The 3,881-nt window shown below is 45.8% G+C and overlaps 1 protein-coding gene across 1 annotated transcript; it reads right to left on the bottom strand.

Annotated features, from left to right (window-relative positions):
* Nucleotides 1–1,533: 1,533 nt before the first annotated feature.
* On the bottom strand, nucleotides 1,534–3,450 carry LOC103706232 (transcription factor bHLH106-like). The gene is made up of 2 exons (XM_008790279.3): nucleotides 3,017–3,450; nucleotides 1,534–2,452 (listed from the first exon to the last, which is right to left on the bottom strand). The coding sequence occupies exons 1-2, from the start codon at nucleotides 3,275–3,277 to the stop codon at nucleotides 2,009–2,011; spliced, it is 705 nt and encodes a 234-aa protein (XP_008788501.1). The 5' UTR covers nucleotides 3,278–3,450; the 3' UTR covers nucleotides 1,534–2,008.
* Nucleotides 3,451–3,881: the final 431 nt, after the last annotated feature.

The following is a 3,881-nucleotide window of genomic DNA, read 5'->3' as shown; positions in this document are numbered from 1 at the left end:
CCCCATGAAACCGTGCTCTCGATTCTCTTCTCTTCTTTTCATCCTCCTGCCTTCTTTCTCCCACGCACTTAATCATTGTTCTCAAGCGTGCATGTCAAAAGCTCCCATCCTTTCTAGTTTCGAGCCTTCACCCTCCCCACCCCTCCTCCCTTGGATGAAAAAGTTAACATAAAAATATACAAGAAAAGCCTAGCTCGCATAATAATAATACATATATAAAGGAGGTAGGAACAGAAGGAATGGGAGAGAAAAAAAAAAGAGAAGTGCCCATGCGTTGGGGCACACATGTGCTAGGCCATACATATGGAGGAAAGTCTCCGTCTTTTGTCTGGCTTTCTCTGGGTCACGCATGATTGCGGGCTCTGACATCGGTCCGGCACGCGCGCCGGGCCCCGTGCACGCCATCGTCGGGCGGGCTCAAGATCTCACATTCCTGGGTCAAAGGTAGGTGAGGTGGTCCCTCGCCCATAGGCCATGGACGAGAGATGGTGACCATGGGTGCTCTGCTAGGGTCTCTTCGTCACCTGAAACCTCCTCGGGTAATAATATTTTCTTCATAAGTTTATTTCTCATTGGGGTAATGTTCTTACGTAAGTTAGAAACTTCAATGACTGTACTTGTCATTGATTGTTGAAGTTTTTTTTTTTTTTTTTTTTTTTTTTGAGATATCATATATATATACTATCATTGCAACCTCGATCTCTCATGCTCATTTGTATATTTCCATTACTTTGTAACTCCTACTTTGTGTGCGTTTGACCGAGCTGCATCTGGGCCATAATCACCAGAACAATCAATGAGTAAAGGAGTGGGAACATGCATGAGATTTCTATTTCTACTACTGTAGAGTCCATGGCTTTGTTATGATGATATTCTCGAAGGCTGCTGGTATTAAGTTTTCAGCGGTGGGAGAATCATAAAGGAGGACGCATATATGATGGCAGTACACACCAAAGCAAAGCTATCAAAAGCCGAGCCAATCCACTGCTTGCTGCGTTCCTGAATCGTTGGTTGCTACCTATAACTCCTTTTACTGTAGCGTCAATGTCTTGGCCTCAGCAAGTGCTCGACTTCTTGGATGGTTGCCCCTTAATTTCTTCGCACTTTTTGCACCAGAACATGTCAGCATATGGTTTCACATGCCTCTTCTACTCAATGAATTAGATTCGATTCCATGCCCTTGATCTTCTCAAGATAGTTGCACATGAACAACCCTAATTATGGACTGTAATGATCTGTAATCAGTGTAAGGAAATCTTTTTACATAGACTGCAAGAAGTTCTGTTGTAGAAACCAGCCAGCCAGATGAAGCTTTCATCTCTCCAAAGAGCAAAGAATACCAAAACAATAAGGCAGCTAGGACCAACTTGAATATCCTATACTCTAATATTCACCACACGCAGCTTCTCTTCCATCCCTAGTCTTAAATCTCTCCTTCACTCCAATTGCAACCTAAATAAAAATATAAGCAAAGCTCATCAAAAATGTCCTCCCACATCCTCATCATTAGCATTCCAAGGTAGTCTAAACAACTTGAGAAAATGAATGTTCATATAGGATCATCTGCCCGAAACAATAATCCATGGAAACTGCCATCATCCAACTCACAAATATTTAGCACGCATCTGATGTGATATCTAGTTCAAACCCCTCTTCCTTTTTCAAGAAAGGGCAATAAGATAAGGAAGAAAAAAGGATGTCAAAACAACAGGCATTCCATGCGGATGCCCATGCCTGATAAACTATATTATCTCCCATTCTCTGCAGCTCTAAAACTAACCTTAAGCTACATACCTCGTTCCATCAACACTAGTGCAGATTGTCACCATATTGTTATTACAGGAAATTAATAATAGCTTATAACAAGGATATTCTTCCTTGCGGGTCTGTCTCCAATTAACCTTGGCACCCATAACAAACCCTAAAACACCACCATCAAGAAGCAAAAGCTCCAAGTATCCAAACGCGAAGCCCAAACAAACACCAGCACAAGGAAGGAGGAGGTTCCTCAGGCCAAACCCCGGTCCACGACTCGACGACGTTTGGATCGGTCATCGGAGACTGGGCGGTCCACCAAAGCCTTGAGAGCATCCCTGAGGAAGGCACCACCGGAACCCTCGCCCTCCTCCGCCTCCTCCTCATACTCTTCTTTCTCTTTGGCAAGGACCAGCACGTTGCGCACCCTTCCTCCAAGCGTTGCAATCTCGGCTCTCAGAGTCTTGAGGCGGAGGGACCGGAGGGTCTCTATAAGTTCCGGAAGCAGATCAGACCGGTCCTCGCAGCACAGCGAGGCCTCAAACACTGACCTTTCGCCATTGGAGCTGGAGGAGGGAAGCACAACGATCTCATCGTTTTCAGTGGGGAAGAGCTGGGTCTCTGTGATATCCGCTGTTCGCTGCTTTAAATCTCTAACGCGTTCTACTGCCTTTGCCAAGAGGGATGCTTTATCTGTCTATGGAGGAAATAGAAAACAAGAATTGAAGACAAACAGAAGGAACTGAACAAAGCCAAATAAAAAACTAGAAGGTAAAGCTGTTCTTGAAGCCAATAGGAAAAAACCTATCTATCCTATTAAGCTAGTTCTCTTCAAAACCCTAATCCTTGTGAAATGGTTTCGTTGCGAGGAAATAAATCGAAATTCCACTTTGGAAGAAATACTGCAATCTCAGGAATTACGTGAAACCCTAACTAGTGACTTTCCCAAACCCTGACGCTAGAAAATTCTTTATATCTTTAACATGAAGAAGTCCACGGTTCTACCATGACAAACCCTTCCAAGTGTTGTACACTATGAGCTTCTCCAGTTGCCAAATATACTGATTCTATCATATATCACTGCACAAAACCCACCAAATATTGAGATAAAAAAAAAAAACTGCTATTTTAGAAGTTAAGAATAAGTTAAATAGAAAAAGAAAGGAGGAAAAGGTTAGATATCGTAACCCTGAACCTAATCTTACAAATCCAAGATCGAGAAGAGAGGAAGGGAAAGTGTGGTGCAATTCTTAGAGCGAACCTTAGGGTCGCAGGCAAGAATGGTCCGAAGACGATCGAGATGGGACTTGATCCGCTCCCTTCTTCGCTTCTCGGCCTCGCGGTGGTTCCGGGAGGCGATGAGGGCCCGGTCCGTGGGTGCATCACCGCCGCCGCCGCCGCCTCCGCCGCCCATCTCCACCGGGTAGAACGACGCCATGAAGTAGCCCGGCATGGCCACGGCGGCGGCGCTCCCACCGGCGTTGCCCCCGTCCCGGTGGCTACCCGACAAGCTCCGATACATGTCGGACGTCTCCTACGGTCAAAATGAGATTGTGGTCGATCCCAGAGAGCGCTGTCGTCGGACCGAGAAGGGAATATATGTGCGAGTGCGGGTGTTGTTCCCACTTTGCCGCGTTTGTCGCGCGAGAAAGATCGAGTGGACAGTATTTAGAGACAAATAGACAATGCTACAGAGAAAGAGAGAGAGAGAGAGAGAGAGAGAGAGAAGGAGGATAGAGATCAGCTGGGTGATGCTGTGCATGGGACTGTAAAACCAGCAAATGATCCATCGAAATGCGTATGGACTTAGGTTGGAACTTGGGACCAATGTTCTTGGGTGGAGTGGTGTCTGGTGTTTCGATGGGGCCGACGTGGCATTCGTGTAGGGGTTGGTGATAGGTTGTACACGATTGGTTGCAGCTGATCCGCTCGTGCACCGAGATATATACTGTAATGTACTGCGGTTGTTGAGTTCATATTGGCTACGGTTGGTCCGCTGGAATGTGTACATGTCCGGTTCTGGCTACGCTCAGGGTCGAGGCCTTTTTTTAACAAAATTTAAGATTGTGAAGTACAAGGGACGCCAACTTATGGCACCCAACTATGAAATAGCTGACACAATCATG

The sequence above is a fragment of the Phoenix dactylifera genome, chromosome 3 (genome assembly GCF_009389715.1).
Source record: "Phoenix dactylifera cultivar Barhee BC4 chromosome 3, palm_55x_up_171113_PBpolish2nd_filt_p, whole genome shotgun sequence".
Classification (NCBI taxonomy): Eukaryota; Viridiplantae; Streptophyta; class Magnoliopsida; order Arecales; family Arecaceae; genus Phoenix; species Phoenix dactylifera.
This window is presented reverse-complemented; position numbering and strand designations above follow the sequence as displayed.

Excerpts from the sequence above, each read along its gene's own strand:
- LOC103706232 (XM_008790279.3), bottom strand. The coding sequence starts at position 3,277 with ATGTATCGGAGCTTGTCGGGTAGCCACCGGGACGGGGGCAACGCCGGT. Across the intron at positions 2,453-3,016 it reads TTCTTGCCTGCGACCCTAAG|ACAGATAAAGCATCCCTCTT; the intron begins GTTCGCTCTAAG and ends TTTCCTCCATAG.